Source organism: Bactrocera oleae, chromosome 2 (genome assembly GCF_042242935.1).
Source record: "Bactrocera oleae isolate idBacOlea1 chromosome 2, idBacOlea1, whole genome shotgun sequence".
In the NCBI taxonomy this organism is placed as follows: domain Eukaryota; kingdom Metazoa; phylum Arthropoda; class Insecta; order Diptera; family Tephritidae; genus Bactrocera; species Bactrocera oleae.
In genome coordinates this window covers 56,112,627-56,135,015 of record NC_091536.1, presented here as the reverse complement: position 1 = coordinate 56,135,015, position 22,389 = coordinate 56,112,627, and the positions used below count along the sequence as shown (strand labels likewise).

Here is a 22,389-nt window from a genome sequence, read left to right as displayed (position 1 = left end):
ATAATGTTTCAATATTGACCACATAATTTATTTTCCCGTATTTGATTCGAAATCAGTATTTTGTAGAACCAAATTGGTTTTTAAATATACACATTATAAACTTTACTTTAAGTATATGAATTAGTTTTGAAGAACTCGGGACTTGGCACTCACCCACACTTAGTTCCGATTAAATATATTATTACTACATAGAGTTATTAACGACAGAACTTAATTGTGACAATAATATTTATATAATATATACCTTCTGCTCAAATATAAACGAGACTGGCTCAAACAACAAAAACGGTTAATTATTCTTCAATATTTATTTTATCCCCTTCAAAATAGTCACCATTAGAGGCGATACACATATGCCACCTTTTTTTCCAATCTTCCTAACACTTCTGGTTGGCCGCTTTAGGTATGGCTTTCAGTTCCTTCTTCGAATTCTCTTTTATGACTTCAATCGACTGAAAATGCTTTCCACGAAGCGGCAATTTGAGTTTAGGGAAAAGAAAAAAGTCACACGGTGCCATGTCGGGTGAATACGGTGCTTGCGGAACAATATTTTCAAATAATCGCGTACAAGACGAGACGTATGAGCTGGATTTTGGAACAAATCGAGCAGACACACGTCTCATGCCCAAAACATCGTGAATAATGCTATGAGCGAATCCATTTGATATGTTGAGCTCACTAGCTATCTCTCTTTCAGTCACACGACGATTTTCCAACACAATTTTATTTACTTTTTCGACGTTTTCTTCGTTTATTGACGTTGCTGGACGACGATCATGGGGCAAGTTCTCCAGCGATGTACGGCCGTCCTTGAACGACTTATACCAATCAAAAATACGTGCACGTGATAGGCAAGACTCCCCATATGCCTTCTGTAACATTTTCATTGCGTCCGTCGCACTTATTCCATTGGAATAACAAAATTTCAAACAAACACTTTTTGCTCAACGTTAATTTCCATAGTAAAATTCAAAAAACACACTCGAGGTTGACTTGTTTATAGTGCCTTAAAAAAACTATGTGACAGATCGCGCTCAAATTTGACATGTAAACATATAACAGTCCTGCCAACCTAAGCAAAAAAAAGTATGGCCATATGTCATGTCCTTGTCGAGTTATGGATAAAGTCTCGTTTTGCGTTGAGCAGAAGGTAAGAGTAGGAAAGATTTATAGGTATTTACGTAAAGTCGATGTTGATAGAAACATAATACAATGATGCCATACCATCCCATCATTTTTCTGTTCATGTAATTCCCATCTTCGATATAAAAATGCATTTCTTAGGTGGTATCTTGGTTTGGTGGTGAAAATTCAATATTTCTATTACATATTGTTATAAATTTGTGGTTAATAAAACTAGAAGCGTTTGGTTCGCCAGAGTCATTCAGTGAACAGGTAAAGGTATTTTTTTCCAAACTATGAATGAGTCAATCAAAGCGTGGGAAATTCTTTCAAAAACTGGCAAAAATTTATGTTGGATGGCTAAGTTCGGATGTAACCGAACAATTTATACTCTCGCAAAGTTAAATTGTAAACTTGTTTGGGATTTCTTTATATATTTTAATAATTAGAAGTAGGAACTGTTGCCTTAGTTATTTACATTCACAGTGAAAATAATTAGAGCAATTTGTAAACTAAATTTACTCAAATTATGAGAAAACGTTCTTGTGCTTTTTGTATACGCTTATAATTAATTTTATATAGAATGCATTACAACTGTATTGAGAAGTATGAAAAGAAATCGTTTTTGGACAATGAATAACATTTTTTATTTATTATATCGATATTATTATACATGTTTAGCTTAAAAATAATAATTATTAACAACTTTAAAAATTATATTATTATATTAATTTGTATATAATATTAACAATATTAAATATAAATGTTTATATAGATTCTTATACATATATCCAAATTATATTTCTTTTCTCCTTATACTATTTAATTTCTATCATATATTTATACAATAATGTCTTATATAATAACATATTATATATCTAATTTAAATTTTCTTAATTAGATTATTTACATATTTTTCTTAAAATTGTCTTAAAAACTACTGTCAAAATTGCTATACCATTTCTTAATATATATTTGAAAAAAAAATGAAGAACTATTGCAATAAGTCTGAAAACTTTACTGTCTCAAAAGTAATTGCATTAATGCATTCCATGTTTGAAAATGCCCAATCAATTTGTGTACTAAAAGTTTTTTTTTTGAAGAACTATTGCAATAAGTCTGAAAACTTTAGTTGGCAATAGAGACACAAATACTGTCATGATAGCTGTGTACTATCTCAAAAGCAATTGCATTAACATGGGAAGAATCCATGTTTGAAAATGCCCAATCAATTTGTGTACCGGCAGGTGTAGTTGAATATTCTGCACCAAGCAGGGAACTAAAGTTTGATTCCATAACTCAGAAGTAAGGACTTCCTGAAGTTCTACAATTAAATGTCTGACAGTGAAAGCTGAATTTCTATATAGAACCAGAATATTAATATTGAAACATTTAAACAAAACCGCTTCTAAAACTTTGCGGCCTGAATAAATTTTTTTTACAGCCTTTGATTCTATAGAGCTAGCGATACTATGCTTTGCATATATTAGGTTGGCCGTTATTTCCCTTCCGCTTTTTTGTCTTTTGAATTTCGCGGCTATGTACAAAGCGCTACAGAGCTCGTATCTGGCAACACTATACATAATTTGAAAGGTCTTGACATAACCTACAAAACAACGCTATGCATGATTAGTTTGGGTATTGCGTTCAACAGTTATAGACGTGTAAACATGGAGTTCACTAACGCCGAAATTCGCGCTATTTTAAAGTTTTCCTTCGTTAAAGGCAAATCCGCTAGAGAAACGTTCCGTGAGATTAATGGTGTTTTGAGGGATGGTACTCTATCACTTCGAACCGCGGAGGAATGGTTTCGACGATTCAGAGCCGGTGAAAACGACACCATGGATAAGCCAGCCGGCGGAAGACCTGTGACGACAAATACCGATCAAAACATGGAATACATCGAGTTAGACCGGCATATGGCATCTCGTGACATCGCCCAGGAGATGGGAGTTAGTCACCAAACAATTTTGAACCATCTGCAGAAGGCTGGATACAAAAAAAAGTTTGATGTTTGGGTGCCGTCCCAAACAGTGGCCAAGCCGGGATTGACGGCCGGGAAGGTTTTGCTGTGTGTTTGGTGGGATTGGAAGGGAATCATCCACTATGAGCTGCTCCCATATGGCCAGACGCTTAATTCTACCATCTACTGCGAACAACTGGACCGCTTGAAGCAGGCGATCGACCAGAAGCGTCCAGAATTGGCCAACAGGAAGGGTGTAGTGTTCCACCAGGACAACGCCAGACCACACACTTCGTTGATGACTCGTCAGAAGCTACGGGAGCTCGGATGGTAGGTTTTATCGCATCCACCGTATAGCCCGGACGTAGCGCCAAGTGATTACCGCCTGTTGCTGTCCATGGCGAATGCCCTTGGTGGTGTGAAGTTGAACTCAAAAGAGGCTTGTGAAAAGTGGCTGTCCGAATTCTTCGCAAATAAGGACGGGGGCTTCTACTAGGAAGGTATTATGAAGTTGCCGTCTAGATGGAAACAGATCAACGAACAAAACGGCGCAAATTTTAACTAAATCCGATCCGTGTAACACTTTTTATAAAGCATTGAATGAAGAGAAAAAAAGCGAAAGGGAAATAACGGCCAACCTTATATTATAATGCCCCGTTTATTTCCGTTGGTTGTTTCCGTGCTATCTATCCTCAGCTCGTTAATTGGAGTAAATCCTGGTATATCAAAACTTTCGCAAGGATAACTCCAAGTTTCTATAAAACATAAAATATCTGAATATAGCATTAAATAGTCGGTTTTATATCATTAATGTGAGCATAAAGACTCTGAACATTATGGAATAAAATTCTGACTTTCGGGAATTCATAAAACTGAAACATGTTGTCAGAGCTTTATTTGTGTTCAATTCCCTGTGTTCCTTAAATACAGGATCCGATTCAGAAAATTTGTTAGGAGGAATAAAATTTCCTATGATGAATAGACCTTCTGCAGAAGTAGCTCGACTACAAGCGATGTATATTGAAGCTCTAGGCATTCTGGGTCGAGTATGAACTACAACTTTATTATATGTGGAGCCCTGACCCTGATGAATAGTTATTCCCTCAGCCGGAACAACTGGAAACTGATTTTTTCCATTGAAATTTGTTAATTTCTTTTATATTGAAAAGATTTTAGAACCTTTTCAATTGGTGTCCAAGAACTTTCTAGAGAATGAGGCTTTTTTGATCGTGCTATCAAACCAACTGAAGGTTCCAAAAATTTAATCCACAGAATTGTTGGAAAGGAAAATTGGAAATCAATTCATTCTACTATCAGACAGGAAGTGTTCAAAATCGTTTAAATTAGAAATGTCTTTTGAATTTTGACTTGTTTCTGTAAGAGGTAACAGTATTTGCGTTGAAGGCATTGGTGGATATGGTATACCAAAACGACAAAACTGTTGTCCTCTTATTTCCCTAGTACAAGACCGACTGTGGTTATGCTTTTGATAACCCAAATAATTTTCTAAGTGGCTAACCGAAACATCTGTAGAAATATAATTGTCAATAAAACTAATGACATCAGGGAATGTCTGAGGATCTCGAAGATTGATCCAGGGAGCATTATTAGGCCAATACATGCCATGTACATGCGGGGAACCTCTCTGTTGAAACTCCACTCTCCAATAGAAATTTGTAACAAAATGCAAAACTTGTCGATAGCGGTAGTCAACATATATAGCACAAGTAACCGCGTCTGACCGAATTAAGCGATACCTATCTTGGGTTGTTAAACTGTTGGCTTCCTCTTCCGAAATATCTTTAGAATCAACAGTTTTAGAGAGGATGACCAAAAGCTCAACCCACTGATATTCTGCAGCCGATAAAGTGATAAAGAAGGTTGGAAGCCCAAATTGGCGAATCATAGCGATTGCCTTTTTCTTCTCAGCTTCCCAGTGCGCAGGTGAGGATCTAACGCCTTTCAAAACCTTGTAACCATCATCGTGTTGAATCAAGTTTTGAACAAAGTTTCCGTTTAATAGATTTTGGGCCGTAACTGGGTTGCGACCTGAAAACTTTCTAAGGCAAATCGATGTACTATTCCTAATTTGTAGCAGTTCTAATTTTTTGTAATCATAGAACAACTTTGGAATGGTACACGCTCTTCTGTCAAAACGGCGAATTTCAGAACGTATTATCTTGCTATACGTTTCAGAGCATGTACGCTTCTGCCAAACGTATATTGTTCCAAATGACAACTCTTCTGAAATATACACGCTCTTCTCTCAAAACGGCGAATTTCAGAACGTATTATCTTGCTATACGTTTCAGAGCATGTACGCTTCTGCCCAACGTATATTGTTCCAAATGACAACTCTTCTGAATTATTATCTTGAATTATGTCAATTGGTCTTTGTCCTTCACCTGGCGCTATAACTAAACGGTTATAGTCTAAGTTTTCTACAGGAATATTGTCCAAAAGAGTTTCTTGACCGCCTGGATTTAGCTCTGAGGGTAAAAGACCCGTGGGAATATTATTACCTGAGGGATTATCATGAGAAGTTTGTGCCGCATGAAAAGATTGAACCAATCGGGAATCCTCTGCAGATGCAACAAACGGAACTTCTTCTTTGTTATTAAATTCTGAAATCCAGTTTTCATTAATATGTATATTGTGCTCACGATACAGAGGGGTATTCACTAAGAACTGCAAAGCTTCCATAATCTTTGCGGGGCGTATGGTATCGATCATGTAATCATGATTGTATTCCAAACGCCTTCTTAAGTGAATTTGTATAACATGAGCCTCATCAAAGGACCTTGGTAGAGATGTCACAATATTGTTAACAGAAATTGGTATATTAACAACAGTACCTTTGAGCAAACTCTGACCTTGATATCCTAATGGACGGATTGTCATAGAAGGCAATCTAGTCATTATGAGACGTTCTTTAATTGGGGTTAAACCTTTCAAACAATCCGATATTTCAGGAAAGTCTAGACCGTTAGCTAAACATATTTTTGGAACGTTCTTTTTAGCAATCACATTTTTGCAAGTATTACAAGTATTATTGTATAAAAATTGTAATTTCCATCTTCTGAAGGAAATTTTTGCATTAAAAAGAAGGCGGATGCAGCATTCGGGTGACCTTGCGCAATAGTTTCGAAATTTAATTTGCGATGTTGGTGTGAAAACCACAAGCCGCGGTCCTTATCTATATTTTGGAAATAAATGTTTTTGAAATCTGTTAAATTGCCACAATTATCAGTTTCTATAACATTATTTTATCTCGTTAATCGGATTCGTTGGGACTGCCTTTGGTTTTCAATTTGCCTATTGAGTGGGTTATCTCTACGAAGGCGAACTTGACCTTGTCTAAGACGTCTCTGATTCAAAATTTCTTCCCTCATACCCTCTCTACTAAGCTGTCGACGTTGTATTTCTCTATCACGCTCCTCTCTCCTTATTTCAGGATCTTTTCTTGCGTGTTCCCTTTGCATTTGATCACGAATGAGCTCTAAAGTCCTATACTCAGTATTTCTTGCGCGAAGTTCTCTATGATCCCTAGTGTTCCTACTTTGTTCATCATAACGTACCTCGGGATTTTCTCGACGAGATCTATGATCTCAAGTATTTCTTATTTGCTCTTCAGACCGAATTTGGGGATCTTGCCGCCTTGTTCTATGTTGAACAGTATTTGTAACTTGCTCAACAGATCGAACCTCGGGGTCTTCACGCCGAGATCTATGATCTCGAGTATTTCTTAGTTGCTCTTCAGAGCGAATTTGGGGATCTTGCCGCTTTGTTCTATGTTGAACAGTATTTAAAACTTGCTCAACAGATTGAACCTCGAGATTTTCGTGCAGAAATCTATGTCCCCGAGCTTTGCACTTCAGAGCGGATTTGAGGATTTATTTCTTGCCCTATGTTGAACAGTATTTAAATTTTGTTCAAAAGACCGTACCTCGAGATTTTCTCGCCTGGTTCTATGTTGATTTGTCTTGATAAGTTGTGCGGACAGACGTACATCAGAATCTAACCTACGATTAGCGTGACTTACAGTATTTTGTGACTGCTCACTATCTCTATATAAAAAATTTGCACGAAGAACTCTCATACGTCTTCTATTCTGAAGACGACTAGTAATACAGATTTTCTACTTAATCTAGGCATAATTAATTAATAATAAATGGATTAATATATAAAATACTTATAGATAATAATTATATAATTCAGTCCGTCCGGGTGTAAAAAGCTGGATCCTACAAGTAGGTGCTGCTCTCTTTCACTGTAATTCCTTGTAAGCCCTTGCTATGACTCCTTTCCTGTTCGTTGTATAGGTACTATGGTATACTGGTATGGTATACTGGTATATATGTATATGTGTTTGCTCGCCACTGTATTTAATACGGTTTTGCTCGCCACTGTATATAATAATACTTTAAACATTATATAACTAATACACTAAAATTAGTTTGAAAAAAGCACTTTGCTGGTCAAGAAATCTAGTGTAACTGAAACTACAAACACAGTGTACTGATATTTATTATACTTTTGCAACATATTGCAACAGAGTATAATAGATTTGTGATGGTATATTTTTGTACACATAGCTTACGTACTTTTGTATACCTGTATATTACTTAGATATTCACCAACATAAAATAGATAATATTTAGTGATATTAATATTTTAGAAATTAGTAGTTTATTTAATTGTATTGAAATTAAGTACTCGGAAAACTCCTCCGTTAATTTGCTTTTGTCTAACACTTTAAAACAGTACCTATTTTGAAGGGTCTACCAATGAAGGCTAAATTAACAATAACTTACATATAATTAAGTATGGTATACACATATGTAGAGCAGTTATATATATTTTCTTCTTTTTGTCTTAATATCTAAACCTTTCATAAGCTGTCAACGGCTCTGGGTAAATCCCAAAAAGTACTTAAATGTAATTGTCTTGAGTTTACAGTTCACCTCATGACCTTCATATTAAAATGTGACGTAAAACTAAAATAATAGACAGTAGCATTTAAACCGAGGGGGTCGCACTTTATCTATAACCACATAAAAAGGGTCTTTAGCCCATTTGATACTACCCTACTAATATTTATTTCATGCGATTTTTTCTCGAAAGATATTTTTGCTTTATACAAAGTCCAGCACTCTAAAAAACTTTTTTACATTGTTGTCTGGTATATTTTGTAATAAGTTCAACATGATGGCTGATAAAATATACTTATCCACTGATTATCACCAAATATTAGAAGAAATATTTCTATATAAAAATCTATATCTATCTCGATTAGTTTTAGGTGATGCAAACAACCGTTTGGTGAACAAAACTATACTCTGTTGCAACATGTTGCGAAAGTATAAAAATGTTGCGAAAGAATTCAACATTCATTACTCAATTATTATTTGGTATCTTATTAACTTATGTTATTGATCATAGATTTATTTTATACTATTTTTTTCTCCGAAATGTTAACTTTTATAAAAAGAAGCTATTTAACTCAAACATGGTATATGTGATATAAACTGAACCAAAGGGGTTAGATTTAATATGTGGGGTATATGAGGTTGCTGTTGTACCAGAGGAGCGGAAATCAGTATATTAGGGTTATAAGGTCTAGACCAATTTCATTTATATGCAGCGATATACCACGTTATTTTTAAGAAAAACTGTACATTTAAATTCATTAAATTATCAAATTAACGAAAAAAATTTTACCATAGGTAGTATATGTGAGCTGGAAACCGATTTCGCCAAACGGAAGTTTTCAATTTTTACATAAAATATGTTGGAGATAGATTCAAAGGCCAGGAAATTCCTTCAAATCTTATATTAAAAAAATGTTGAGAAAGTACTAAACATGCATTATTAAATGAAATCGTGATTTAATTACAATCAAATTTTGTATCTTTTTGACTTATATAAAAGGCCATAAACTTAGTCTCAGTTCTATTGCTTGAAGTGAGATATACATAAGTATGAATGTGATATTAACTCTACCAAAGTGGCTAAAAATTATATTATAAGCTTATGTGGCAAACGTCTACCAGAGAGTCGGAACTCATTATATGCATGAGGTTTAGACCAAGGTATATACTAATTTCATTCTAAATAAGCGTCAAACCACATAATTTTTACGAAATATTATCCACTTAATTTCATTAAATTATCACATTTTGATCAACCGGTTTAAAGTCAGGTGGAAAGACGGAAATCATATATATATTGGGGATAGAGAAAGATATTAATTTTGACATTGCTCAGCTATGTAAATAATACTCACTGACCGACATATTCAGCATGCAATTTTCATTAAGATACCTCACATATCATCACTAATCATATGGAGCAAAGTCAGCCCGATGTTCGAAAATCCTGATATAAGTTATATGGGTGTTTTCCATTTTAGGCACAAATATACACTGTTATTAGTAAAATACGCTTTCCAATTTTCATTGAGATAATTCACATATCAGTCAGCCGGAAGCTCGGAAATCTTTGTATTAGGTATATGGGGGCTATGGAAAGAATTGACCTGATTCAACCTATCTGTCAATACAGACAAACTACTATTAGGAGTGGATCTATTTTGAATTTCAATTATATATCTCACACATTTACCAATATTTTCGGTAAAAAGTCAACTATGGGGTCCACATATTCGATACCTAGGGGCTTGAACAGTTTTGGTTTGATTTGGACAATTTTTAGTCATAAGGTGATATTCATGCAAATTTTTATCCCGATACCTTCATTCTTGCTTGATTTGCATACTAGGAAGTGAAAAAATGAGATGGAACTCAAAATTGTGTTATAAAGTAGGCGTGGTTGTAATCCGATTCATCCATTTTCGCACTGTAACATATCAATGCCAGAGGAATGTTGCATATCGAACTTGGTTGAAATCGGTCGAGCAGGTATCAAAGGTGGGCGGTGCCACTCCCATTGTCCAATTTTTGTTTTGGCTCTTATAAAGCTTGATTGTACTATCCTATGTGTGACTGGTTTATTTAATGATTTTTCACACTTTTAGTAGTTTTAATAAAAACCGTTATATGGGGAGTGAACGGGGTTATCACCCGATATCACTCATCTTCTCATTGTCGCTACGGCTGCTAAAAATATGTGTCCTGAGTGAATTGTTATAGCTATAGTGGTTTAGGATATATGCACATTAAATTTCTTAGAGGACGGGACCAGGTCCACTTTTTAAAAAAATTTTAAGCTGCAGATGCCTCTCCTTAATGTGATTTGTTATACCAAATAACAGTCTTGTATCTTATTGTAGAGCTAAGTTACGGCAATTTATTGGTTTTCGATTAACGGCCTTTTGAAGGCGTAGCAGCGGTCCGATTACGTCCATCTGCAATACAACAGTCTTACCTAGTTTCATCAAGATGTCTCAATTTTTATTCAAGTTACAGCTTGCACAGATGGACAGACGCATTAACTAAATATTTTACATTAAGTTCTGTTCATTAATGGATCAATAGCCGTTCTTAACGCTCAATGTAATTCTTACTTCAAAATGTAGGGTGTAATAATAACAAATATGCTCCATAGAGAGTAAGAAGGATATGTGAAAAGAGCAGATGTTTCAACCTCTTATCTACTTTCACTGGTATAGTAATTGAATTTTCGATAAAAGCCTGTAAGCAAAGATCAACTGCTGTTTGTATGCGCACAAAAGGCACTGACAGGGAAAATAAATTTTATTACTAACCGATAATTGATCAAAGCACATTCCATTCTTTCATAATTAAGTTCGTAATCTGGGCACTTGAAACCATCAAAAATTGCTAAGGTATCTAAGGTAACAAAAAAAAGTTCCGTGAACAGGGTATATTCAATTTGCAACGAAGTATGTATATATATATATATATATATATATAATATATATATATAAACGATCAGCATGGCAAACTGAATCGATTAAGCCATGTCTGTCTGTCTGCATATACGCGATCCAAAACCTCAGTTTATGAGGTATCCATCTGAAATTTTGCACATGTATTTTTCCTTCCAAGAAGCTTTTCATTTGAACCGCAGAGATCAGATCACTATAGCATATATCTGCCATACAAATGAATGATCGGAATCCAGTGCTTGTTTGGAAATAGGAATGAAATTATTTTTATATTAGATATTTTTGAAAAAATATCTTCAAGAAATTTGACATATACTATTACCTAAGCCAATGGTGCAATCTCCGAAGGAATTGTTTAGATCGGATCACTATAGCATATAACCCTCATACAAACAGAACTATAGGAATCAAGCTCTTGTAAGGAATGTTTTGTATTTGTGAAGGGTATATTCGGTTCAACCGAAGTTAACGTTTTTTCTTGTTTCAATTATAAATAATTTACATTAAATAATATTTGAGGAAAAATCTTTTTGTAGAGCTGTGTAATTTATTTACAATATTATTATTTAATTAATCAACTGCTTAAAGTCATACAATAACTAAACTGTATTTGGAGAGTATAATCTAAAAGCTCGCGATTTTATTATTCTCATCGATAACGCCTACACCAATTAAGCTGGAGCTTAGCGAACTATATTTAGCAATTTATAAAAGTTGTTAGAAGGGCGCGTTTTTGTTTGCATTTTGCAATAAATTTTCAAAGGAAATAATTCTACGACGTTTAATATTCTTGATATATAAGTGTTTACTACATAATATGCTGCAATAGGTATAACTTCCATTGCATTGGTCACATTCCCACGCCTGTCTTTCAGCATTATTCGACATGCTAATAGAGTCATTAACATTTCATAGCTGTAAATTGATTGTAAAGAACATTTAATAATTGCGAGTTTAAAAGAAAATTGCTGAATATGTGTATGTGGCAATCATAACTGGGCATCTCAGATATTTCCGTTGCCCAATTGAAGTATTGCAGTTTGTTAAAGCTAACGTTTGACAACGCTAGCAAATATGGAACAAGCATGAATTAAGGTCATGCACACTAGATTTTGTTGAGAGGTCTATCCTCTCTTAGTAAGAGGCGTTTGTATTTCATTAGCAATCGATTTGCAGAGGCCGAAATAAGCACACTTTTGTAATGTAGAATAATGCAGTTATATAACTATTTAGTTAGCACTTAATTTTTAAATAGTTAGTTATATATAGCGTTTTGTTTTTCGAGGTTTGCTTAGCCTGATTTAGCGATCAAAATCTTTAGCCTCACCGCGAGAGTGCCATTAGGTGAAAACGTATGATAACCCAGCCCACATCCCATATAACTGTTTTGTTAAAAACTACTAAAAGTGCGATAAATCAGTAACAGTAACAGTTAATGCGTCAGAGACATTAAATTTTACACCTACGATGGCACAAGAGGGCTTTATAGGAGGCGGTGTCAAATTTAGACGAAGGGTGTGGAACCGACCACATTTAGGTGAAATCACATATCGCGGGACCGGATTTCAACCAAATTCGGTCCATAACATTCTTCTAATACTCCTATATCACAGTGAGAAAATGGGGGAAATCGTATTACCCCGACTACTTCCTATATAACACCATTTTAAATTTCATCTGATTCTTTCACACCAGCATTAAAACAAAGCACCAGTTAATATAACCAAAACTGTTCAAGAGTCTAGGTATCGAGTATGTGGACCTCATTCCTATGGTTGACTTTTTGCCGAAAATATCAGTCAATGTGTGAGATACATAATTGAAATTCGGAGAGGATCCTTTTCTGATAATATTATGTCTGAATGTCAAAAACGGGTGAATACTTCCCTTAGTCCCCATATACCTAATATAAAGATTTTCGAACTTCCGGGTGACTTTATACCACATATATTGGCCAATATGAAAACATCGTGTGAAAACTTGTCCTAGCTCCCATATAACTACAAGTAATATCTGGATATTCGAACATCCGGCTGACTTTGCTCCATATGATTGGTGATGGTATATGAGGTACCTTAATGAAACCCAGAGATAAATTGCTTGAAAATATGTTCTCAAGTGTACCTGAGCAATGTCTATATTAATGTCCCTTTCTCTGCACTCAACATACCTCTTATAATAGTCTGTTCACCTGACTTTAAATTTGGTCAAAATGTGATATTTTAATGAAATTAAATGGACAAGTTTTCTTAAAAATTATGTGGTTTAGCGCTGAATAAGAATGCAATAATAACCCAACGATTACCCTCCTCCCGCCCAAGCGACGCGAGGGGCGCAATCCGCATACGTGCGGAATTAGCCGAGTCAGAAAAGGCAAGAGAGTTTTTTAAGTGTTGAGATCTAAAACTGCTCAGCTACAGAAACAAAAATTTCAACAGCTAAGATCTAAAGTTACAATATAATAAATTGTTGCATTTTCATTTATTAAGAGAAAACAATAAAGTCTTTTTAATTTGTGAGTCAGATAAGTCAAATGTGCTGGAATGAGAATTAAAATCATGACATATACGGCGGAATGGCTCGTTTAGTTCAAAATTTGATCTACAGGATTTTAGCAGTAAAGGTCTAAACTGCCTCGAAAAGAGAACCGGGATATTAAATTGAATTTCAAACAGGAGAAAAGAACTGCAAACTGTTCCATTCAAAAGTTTCACTAAGAATGTTATGCCAAGCATTTCCCTACGACTAGAAAGTGTAGGTAGATTAATAAGTTTTAAACGACTAGTGTATGGAGACTTACCCTAGCATCCCATCCGAAATGCACTAAGGCGAAAAGTAAAAATTGTTTTTGACCGACTCTAACTTGTCAGAATGGATTTGGTAGCTAAGGTTCCATACCACAGAGCCATATTCCAATATAGGTCTAACTAAAGTTGTATAAAGTGTTTTAGTTCAATAGTGCCATATTCCAATATAGGTCTAACTAAAGTTGTATAAAGTGTTTTAGTAATATAGGGATCTCTAAATTCTTTAGACCAACGTTTAACAAAACTGAGGACAGCTTTTGCTTTCAAGACCATGGTATCAATATGAAGACTGAAATTAAGCTTAGGGTCCATATTAACTCCCAAATCAACATAGTTTAAAACTTGCTCTAGAATATGGTGTTTTATTATATAAGAAGAGGGGTGTACAGATCTACGGGAAAAGCACATCGTCTTACATTTATTGAGATTCAATGGCAAATCATTTCTATCACACCATGCAACCAAATTGTTTAAGTCTGTTTGCAACAGACACCTTTCCTCAGTTGAAGTGTATGATTTAAAAAGCTTTACGTCGTCAGCGTATAATAAAATTTTTGAGAATTCTATTACTGAAGAGATATCGTTAATAAACAACAAGAACAGAATCGGAACACCAGAAGAAACATTAATTGTATCTGAAGGTGTATCCTCAAATATCACTCGTTGTGTTCTATTATAAAGATAGGAAGATACCCATTGAAGGAATCTTGGCTGAAAGCCCAGCAGATCAAGTTTATGTATGAGAATAGAGCTATTTACTTTATCGAAAGCTTTGCTAAAGTCTGTGTATATAACATCCGTATGCTTATGTTCCCTAAAAGCCTATGATACATAGTTTACAAATTCAGATGAGGAAATCAACGGAGAAATCGAGAAGGTTATATGGTCAGTTGATAGCTTCAAAAAGTTTAGGTATAACTGATAGTTTTGCGATACCTCTATAGTTTTAAATGTTGGATCTAAATCCACTTTTATGCAAAGGGATTATAAATGACTGTTTCCATATTGAAGGAAATATACCGTGTTTAAGAGAGGAATTAAATATCCTTGTCAAAGGCAAGTAAATATATTTGGCACTATTTTTTAGGAAGCATGAGGGTATCATGTCTGGGCCATAACTAAAAGATGGTTTTAACTTATTTAAATTAAAAAGGACGTCTTCTTCAGAAATAATTGGAGCGTTAATTAAAGTATTCGAACACAGCACTTGCTGATAAGAAAAAGTTTTGGAAGAATTATTACAGTAGTTTGACATGAAAAATTCTGCAAACATATTGGATATAATATCATTGTCACTTGAAATTATAGATTTGTATTTCATTGCGGACGGAAATTTGGAAATCCTGCGTTTGGAGTTGACGAAATCATAAAACGATTTTGGATTACTTACAATATTTTTTTTTTACTTTATTTAAGTAATTATTATAACATTTTTTGTTTAGGTCAAAATATTGTCGACGCAATAGAGAATATTTAGAATAGTCGACAAGTGAACCGGTTTTTTAAAATGTTTAAAGGCTCGAGTTTTTCTGTTATTCAGTTTATATAACTCTTTCGAAAACCAAGGACTTATACTTTTGCTTTTATTAACAATTACTATTGGAACATACTTTTCAAATAATTTCATAATAATGTTATTAAAATGAGAGACACTCAATTCAATGTCACCATTATAATTAGGCCATGTTATTGTAGAAAGTTCGGTTTTTTATTTTTTTTAAATTAGCTTTTGCAAAGTTAAACCGAGTACAGAAGCACGAAGTTTGATGATTATTATCCCGTACAATGCCTGAGATTTCGACAGATATTTCCAAAGCAGGATGATATGAGTCCTCTGGTAGAACAAGAGGATTACTCTGAATAACGGAACACTTTGAAGAGGTATCAACGTATACTAAATCTGGAACAAGAATATTTTCAGATGGGATAGAGGAATGCACGGCAAATAGAACACCTCCATTGATTCTGTTCAGTCGATCACATCTAAAAATTTGAAATTCGCTGTTTAAAATCTCATTATCAAAAATGTGAGGTTTTTACCAATTTCTACCAATCAGTTTTTTATATCGGTGGTTGCTTTTGGTAATTTAACAATGTTTTCCTCAGTTTGACTTCTAAGTTTAGGTTTAAATTCGCGTACAAAAGCCCCAGGTGGCCAGAATGAACTATCTAAGATCTTTTTGAATGTTTCAAGAGATACGTCTATTTTAAACGATGATATACTTCTATCATAATTGAAGTTAAATTTACGTATATTGATATCATCGATTTTTAAACGTGACGAAATGTAAGATTTAATGTCCTCCACCAAGGTATCCTTGGCAAGTCTCGAAATAAATATAGACTTTTTAGGTGGAATAACTATCAAATTATTAACTGATGCTACTAAGTTAATAGGGGGAGCCTCTGGAATTGTGAGACACTTATTACTATTAGATAGAGCTTTTGGGGAATTGAGCTCTTTGGAAGTTGACGGCTTATCACCTTGAGGGCAAGGAGAAGAGAGATTTATTAGGTCATTGGGAGGAGACGTTCTTTTCTGAACAGAAGAACTAAGTGTTACTTCATCGGAAGGACGTTTACGCTTAGGAGCAGGTTTAGAGGATTCGTGAGAATCATTCAGGCAGTTAAAAGATTTGAACAATTTTTCATAGTGCCTAAATTTTTCAGTGCGGGTTACAAGATCACGACCGATTTCGTTAAAGCCATTGCGTGTCTCCCTATAAACTTTAAATAGATCGATTTCAATAGATCTACAATTTAAACAGGACCAACGCAATCCTTTACAGTCGAGAATAGAATCTAAGATTCTACCAGTCAGTCCAGCAGATTTAATATGGGCAAGCCCATCACAAAGCCAGCATGAAACGTAGCGATCTGACTCGCCTTTAATGTTACAATTGGGGAAGTTACAAGACATAATAAACCACAAGAATGAAGATCAAATAAAAGAGTAGGTAGGACAAAATTTAATAGATTAATAATAAATTAGTGTGTTAATAAAATATTAATAATAATAAATTCAATTAAGAACAATTTTTTTTATCAAAGTTTAAAACCAAGACAATTTGAAAAAGCAATATAGCGAGCAGTTTTAGAAGCACTGTAACAAATAAAAAGCTAAACGCAACACAGCTGTGAATAAAGAAGTAAATAAGATAAACAAAGAGAGAAAATAGAATAAAATAAAACAAAATGAAACAAAAGGCTGACTCGGCACCAAAAATTGGAAAGTTTAAACTTTTTAATACCGCACAAAACAGAACATTTAATACTTATCATGAAACTGGGAGTTTAATCACTAAAAATTTGTATTAACACGGTAATAAAAATCAATTAAACTTCAAGAATTTTTTAAAATAAAAACACAAATGTACACAGCTAAAAAATTACAGCATAAGAGCTTGAAGTGTTGCCAAACATTGCCAATTGGTCTATAATTTGGTCTAAACTTCATATTCCTTCATATTCTTAATATAATGAAATTCGATCTTCTGGTTGACGCTTTCTGCATCAACTCAATATATGTATATTAATTTTAGCTTCTTAGGTCGAGTCTTTTTCACTCATTTTTATAATCCCGCAACATGTTGAACAGAGTATAATAGTTTTGTTCATCTAATAAGTGTGTTCTCACAAAGAAATACAAGTAGCACTACTAGCTCCAAATTTTTTACTCAAGTTGGTACGTCTGTCTTGAGAACACATGCAAGTCATTATGTCAATTAATTTTTTGTTTACAAGCCATTTTAAGTTGTCGTATCAGAGTATTTTTTTAATATGGAAGGAATTGAATATAGCGCAGTGATTAGATTCTTTTTTTGAAAGCTTTAAAAGCAAAGAAAATTTATGAACAATTGTTAAGTGTATAAGGCGTTCTCACCTTCAAATTTGAATTTAAACGTACGTTGTACTAGGCTTTAATATGATTCACGCGAACGACGACCAAAAACCGCAACTTCACCATAAATCAGTGAGCAAATTCATAATATTGTTAGTTAAGATCCAAGTTTGACCAAGCGTGAAATCGCTAATGCTATAGGCATCTCAGACGAACGAGTACTTCATATTTTGCAAGGAGAATTACATATTAGTTTTATAGGAGGCAAAAGGAATATTGTTGATTGATTATCTGCAGAAAGGTGAAACAATCAAGTCTGAATATTATTGAAGCCTTTTGGAACAGCTGGATGAAAAAATTCGTGAGAAAAGACCTGGTTTACAGCACAAAAAATCCTTTTTCATGAAAAACTGCACCTGCTTACAACGACAACAACAATGACAAAATTCAACGAATTAAAGTACGAATTGCTTGAGCATCCACCGTATTCACCAGATTTGACCCCCAGCAACTACTACCTCTTCAAAAAGGTGAAACAATTCCTTCGTGGGAAGCGTTTTTCGTCGAATGAAGAAGCTATTACAGCCGTAGACGGGTATTTTGCAGAGCATCCGGACAGTCGTTATAGGGATGGCATAAAACTATTGGAGGATCGTTGGATTAAGTGTATGGAAGTTAAGGGAGATTATATTGGATAAAAAATATATTTTGTACCAAAAATAGTATTTTTTCATTTCGAGCTAAAATTTTCAACCAACCTGTATATAAAAGTGATCAATGCGTTCGTCCGTCTGGTATACGTATTCCTTGATCTCCAAGGGGAGTTGGTATTGATGATGGCCGTAATCGGACCACTGCCACGCCCACAATTTGTCATTAAACGAAAACCTATAAAGTGTCAGAACTAAGTACTAAATTAAGATAAAAAAACTGTAATTTGATGTAAGGGATCGCAGTGGTGAGGGGAACTTGTTGATTTTTGAAAGAAGGCGTGACCCCGCCCTCAAAATGGTTAAATGTATATATCTTTCAAACCACTGAAGCTAACCAAACTTGCTAAGCAGGAGTTTTTTTTAGCATTTTTGTATACACTGGGAAATGGGTAAAGTCAGATATTAACCATGCCCACTCCCCATATTCGGTTATGTTGAAAATTACTAAATGTGCGATAACTCACTGAATAAAAGAGCCACAAGTATTAAATTTCACAGCCAGGTTGGCAGAGAAGGGCGTTATGGGTGCCGGAGTGTAAATTGAGCAATGGGCGTATCAATGTCCACTTTTAGGTGAAATCATATACTCACGAACTACTTAACCAATTTCAACCAAATATGGTGTGTGATATATGCTTCTCATATAACAAGTTTTTAAATTCCATCTGTTTCTTTCACTTTACAGTATACAAATCAAACATCAATGGAGTTGTTATGATTAAACTCTGCGAAAATATTGTCCTCAAGGTATTTAATCTAACGCCCAAAAGTTGTCAGAATCGGACTTTAACTTTTCAAGGACCCAGACTCCAAATATGTGGACACCAGTGTATATGGCTGATTTTTTACCGAACATATCAGTCAGTTAATGAGTTTTAGTATTGAAATTCGAGTAGAATATATTTGTAATAACAGCATGCCTTTGTGATTAAAATGGGTAAAATCGGGTTAATACTTCCCTTAGTCTCCAAATACCTAATATAAATATTTTCGAATTTCCGGTGGACTTTATACCGCATCTATCGGTCAATATGTAAGAAATCTTAATGAAATTCCCAAATAATCTCTTTCTAATAATAGTGTATCTTCTTGCCTGTGACTGTAAATAATGGATGCAATACTTCCCATTATAATTAAAATATATACGAAAATCTCGTATATCACTTTACTTTGCGAGGGTATAAAATGTTCAGTTACACTCTAATTTAGATCTTCATTACTTCTTTAATATAAAGCTTTGCCAGCACCTAAAGGAATTTCCCTGGCTTTGATTCCTGCATGTTGCAAGAGTATGAAAATTTCGATTATATATGAACAAAACTATTATATTCCGCAGCAACATGGTACGAGGGTATAAAAATGGATTATCATAGATGTGATATATCCTCCAGTGACTACCGAAACATTAATAATAAGAAAACAATTGCCGAAGGTGTTTCACTCTGTGTTTTTGGTCTGTCGACCGAATGCTTTATAAGTTTAATTGTAGAGATTAATTGGTGAAGAATAAAATGATAGATAGATTAAACAGAAGTTGAAAAAATATTATACTTGGAATTTTCAGACCAATCTAAATTGAACTTATAACAGCATATCTAATATGTGGTCTCAACTGGATCATATGATCCACTACCTGTAATCAGGACTTTGATCTTGATGACGAATGAAACGGATTTTTTCTAGTACGTTGAATGACACTGATCGCAAATACTGACTAGCTGCTTTTGCAACATTGAACCAAAATATATATGACTTTTAATTTATTTTTTTGACCTTGAACTTGAAATTAATCTTGATTCCTTGAAATGTTATGATTGGCACTTAATGATTATCATTACGTGAATAAAACCGAAGATCTTATACATCACTCCCATTTCTACTTTTCATAATATCTTCTATTTAGTTAGTAGTTAGTAGTTTGGAAACGTAGCACCATCATGGCCAAACTGTAAATTGTGCGTGTTATCTGATAAAATTGAAAATTAAATTAAAAATGTTACGCTTTCATTAAAATTATTTGGTTAGACTCACTTTGAGTGCTGTGTTAACCGACAAAGGTTCAACTCCCGCGATGGTTATATTTCGTGGTGCCTGTGACTTCGTTAGCATTAAGAGAATCGTATTTTGATTATTCACATCTAAAGCATACCAGTTAATGTCGTAAATCCCAGTACAAAATTGATCGTTCTAAGGCAAAATAGAGCAATATACTAGTATTTAATACAGTAATACTTATTACTGTGCCCTTTTGAAACACTTATTTACACATATTTCAATACGTGTGCCAAGTATGCAGTACATATATAGCCAGAGAAAGCACACCAAAAGATAGGAATAAGCACCCGGCCAATCCTTCAGCATGATGATGAGCAGTGTACTCAAGATACCCATCGTGGTGCATACAATGTGTGCGGAGATGGTCCAAAAGAAAAGCAAATTGCACTTATCATTAAATCTATGGTAGATTCAAATATGCTTAGGCTTAGGGCAATTAGAAATGTATGTAGTATATTATGATTACTCACTCCAAGTAATACTGATGCCACTCTACAATATCGTTAACTAATTTAGTTTGACGTTCTTCCTTGTCATCATCTTCTATCAATTTGTGTAAAATTTATTTTTAGTGCTAATATATCGTAAAAAAATATTGAGTGTGTTAAAAAAAGAATTAAATACACATCACCAGCGTATAAACCAAAAGCTCCTATGAATACACAAATTACACTGAAAGCATTGTTCACCCAATAACCATACAACGAATCCCTTTCGAAACCGGGCACTTCACAAAGCCGTACCAAGTGTCGTTCGCCCTTAAATATATACATCACAACTGGTGTGAATAATAACAGCAACGCAGTGAAGAAATACACAACTGCGCACCCAATTAAGATTTTTTTCATACTTTTATTCCATTCGTGCAATTTCTCCTCGTACTCTTTTCCCATTTCTTGATATTTCTCATAAATTTTTCCGATGTCCAAAACTAATTTCCGATACAAGTGTGGATACAAAAGAGCTGACATCAATTTCACCACTCCTTGTATGGTGCAACTCACCGGTGAGAAGACATCGAGCAACACCGTCCAATCTGTCGCAATATATTTTCTAATCGTATTTACCGAACAGAGGCAATAAGCGACAATTGCGCCAATAAACGCAATATGTATTCAAATTGATTTTATAATCCTCAGCGATAATATCCACACCGATCTGACGTGAGCAGAAACGTATAAACGAAAGCATTTTATAGTAAATGTCCGAGGGATGCTTTTGTCTTTTCATCTTTTCAAAGAAACTAAACTGCTAATATTAATCTAGTGATTATTTCGATACCTTTAACTTTATCCATGCCTTTAACTGACTGTAGACAATAAAGTATTTGAAATCTGAATTTCAGTTTAAGTTGAACTTTTGTTTAAGGTTTGGCCACACTCTCACGGTTGTCTATTTACGACGTGTTAATAGGGTTATTTACACTAAATCATAGTATTATTTATTTATAAAGATAATATATTGTAATTAAAATGTAAATGCTACTTCTTTCGTAAGTTCTAATAGTCCAGCGGGATGTAAAATATATCAAATTTTTTCAATTTCAATTGAACCAAGAGAGTATCTTCATTAAAGTGGTATAATTTCTATCTTCAATGCCGTCAAGTTTCGTTTTACATATTTTAGCTCACTTTTACTATTGTGAATGGTTCAAATAACAAATAAAAATTTCATTTCCTTCTTATATTTTTAAATAAGATTTAAAATCAATTATAATAATTTATTGGAAACCAAAATAAAGGGTTACAGCAGCGTTTTTGTAACGCCAAAAAGAGAATTTCTTCACTAAGAAAGAATCATAATATTATTGATCATGCGAGTTAATATCGTTTACACGATATGAGTCGAAGAAATATACTTTTGAGCTGCACCGAAATGTGTACTCTTTATTGATATTCTTAAGACTAACTTGTTACATAGATCTTACTGCTATTTATACTAACTAGTGTTACTTATTACTAGTTGATAGTTTCTTTACATATAATATACTGTTTGTTTAAATACATTTGCATTGTTCT

The 22,389-nt window shown here is 34.1% G+C and overlaps 2 protein-coding genes across 2 annotated transcripts in view; one reads left to right on the top strand and one right to left on the bottom strand.

Annotated features, from left to right (window-relative positions):
* Positions 1–22,389, top strand: part of Cpr97Ea (cuticular protein 97Ea) — a 38,632-nt gene that overhangs the window by 12,838 nt on the left and 3,405 nt on the right. The gene's annotated exons all lie outside the window — the stretch shown is intronic.
* LOC118680015 (odorant receptor 67d) lies at positions 19,765–21,777 on the bottom strand. The gene is given in 6 exon segments (XM_070113210.1): positions 19,765–20,282; positions 20,348–20,503; positions 20,582–20,771; positions 20,842–20,931; positions 20,933–21,471; positions 21,473–21,777. Coding segments are annotated over 6 exon segments (1,167 nt in total). The 5' UTR covers positions 21,602–21,777; the 3' UTR covers positions 19,765–20,219.